The 2,352-nt window shown below is 49.8% G+C and overlaps 1 protein-coding gene across 1 annotated transcript; it reads left to right on the forward strand.

Annotated features, from left to right (window-relative positions):
• Window positions 1–1,150: 1,150 nt before the first annotated feature.
• On the forward strand, window positions 1,151–1,474 carry LOC140184112 (uncharacterized). The gene has a single exon (XM_072234398.1). It carries the CDS (start codon window positions 1,151–1,153, stop codon window positions 1,472–1,474), a length of 324 nt encoding a protein of 107 aa, XP_072090499.1.
• The last annotated feature ends 878 nt before the right edge of the window (window positions 1,475–2,352 follow it).

The raw sequence follows: 2,352 nt of genomic DNA on the forward strand, positions 1-2,352 counted from the left end.
AGCACGGTGTCGTAGGATTAGGCAACCACTTCATCAAGCCGAACAGGATAATCTCCCTGTTGGTCTCTATAGGACAAGGACAGGGGCGAAGATCGATAATGGCTGAGTTTGTAGTAGATCACTACAAGGAGCAGAATTGAGATACAACAAATTGGAGAAACTGACATTGGCACTCCTGACCACTTTCCGTAGACTAAGGCAATACTTCCAAGGCCACCAGGTTATTGTGAGAACAAACCAGGGAATCCGTCAAGTGCTCCAGAAACCCGACTTGGCGGGAAGAATGATGACTTGGGTCGTTGAGCTCTCCCAGTACGATTTGCGATACGAGCCCCGACACGCGATCAAGGTACAAGCAATGGCAGATTTCCTAGTTGAAGTAACGGGAAACCCAACCGAGGAAACGGGCATACGGTGGAGGCTCTATGTGGACGGGGCCTCTAACCAAACATCCGGAGGCACCGGGATCATCTTGGAAAGCCCTGCTGGGGTCATATACGAACAATCGATCAAGTTTGAGTTTCCCGTTTCGAACAACCAAGTGGAGTACGAGGCCCTCTTGGCAGGCTTAACCCTAGCTCGGGAAGTCGGGGCGGCGAGGCTGGAAGTGTGTAGTGACTCACAGGTCGTTACCTCACAAGTAAATGGAATCTACCAAGCCAGATACTCCCAGTTGTAGAAGTACTTGGAGAAGGTTAGAGAATTGAGTAAGCAGTTCGAGGAGGTCACGATCCAACACGTTCCGAGGGAAAGGAACACATGAGCAGACCTCCTACTCAAGCTAGCAAGCACGAAACTGGGAGCCGGCAACCGATCTCTCATTCAGGGCATAGTAAAGGAACCAGCGGTTGCCCTCCACTTGACAAAGATAGGCCCGTCCTGGATGGACCCCATCACTGATTTCCTGGAAAACGGCAAACTCCCCAACGATGAGAAGGCAGCTAAAGCATTGAGAAGGGAGGCAGCCAAATATGCGGTCATACAGGGGTAGCTGTTCAAAAAGGGACTCAACCAGCCCCTACTGAAGTGCCTGCATCCCGACCAAACGGACTACGTGCTCAGAGAGGTCCATGAGGGGTGCTGTGGTCATTACATCGGGGGCAAAGCCCTAGCCAGAAAGCTCATCCGAGCTGGATATTACTGGCCATCGATGATGATGGAATCCAAAGAATTCGTAAGGAAATACGTCAAGTGCCAAGAGAACGCCAACTTCCACAAAGCACCGGCAACCGAGTTAAGCCTATTGACGTCCTCCCGACCTTTCGCACAATGGGGAGTCGACCTACTAGGCCCTTTCCCGGTTGGCCAAGGGCAAGTCAAATATCCCGTAGTCACCATCGACTACTACACCAAATGGATAGAGACCGAATCACTGGCCAGCATATCCTCGTCCAATTGTAGAAAGTTCATGTGGAGGCAGGTGATAACCCGATTTGGCATCCCAGAAGCTGTCATCTCAGACAACAGGACATAATTCACTGACAAGAAGTTCATAGAATTCCTTACCGGTCTGGGTATAAAACAGAAATTCTCTTCGGTAGAGCACCCCCAGACAAATGGGCAAGTCAAGTCCGCAAATAAGGTCATCTTGTTGGGCCTCAAGAAACGGTTGGATAATAAAAAAGGTGCATGGGGCCGACGAACTCGCCTCGGTCCTTTTGTCTTACCGTACAACCGAGCAGTCCTCTACAGGAGAAACCCCATTTCGCCTGACGTACAGGGTGGATGCGATGATACCCGTGGAGATCGGCGAACCGAGCCCGTGGTTACTTCTGAAGGGAGTAGAAAAGGCAGTAGAAAAGGACCTGGTGGATGAGGTCAGGGAGATGGCCCATTTGACAGAAGTAGCACTAAAGCAAAGAATAGCCTGCACTACAACGCCAAAATGCTTAGGAGGGAATTTGAAGAAAATGACATTGTCTTGCGACGCAACGACATCGGGCTACCGACCCAAGGGGAAGGAAAACTGGCGGCAAACTGGGAAGGCCCCTACAAGATCAAAGAAGTGCTCGGCAAAAGCGCCTACAAATTGGAGAAGCTTGACGGCAAGGAAATCCTGAGAACATGGAATGCAGGTAACTTGAGAAGATTTTATTCCTAGCTCAAGCACGCCGGCTAGGTGGACTGACGAGCTCAGTGATTTACTATTGTTAAGGGCTTATCATGGTTATAGACTTGTTTAGCTGTTCATTAATGTTTACTTAGCAAAATTTTCTATTTACTCTTCCCCAATTATGCGTCTCACGACAACATGTCCCTCATAACGTATGGTAAACGGGACAACAATACGGCGCCCCGGGACTTATCACCCCGGGAGCCAACCAAATTAAAGCCATAACAAACGGCCGTGAC

The sequence above is a fragment of the Arachis hypogaea genome, chromosome 4 (assembly GCF_003086295.3).
Source record: "Arachis hypogaea cultivar Tifrunner chromosome 4, arahy.Tifrunner.gnm2.J5K5, whole genome shotgun sequence".
Classification (NCBI taxonomy): Eukaryota; Viridiplantae; Streptophyta; class Magnoliopsida; order Fabales; family Fabaceae; genus Arachis; species Arachis hypogaea.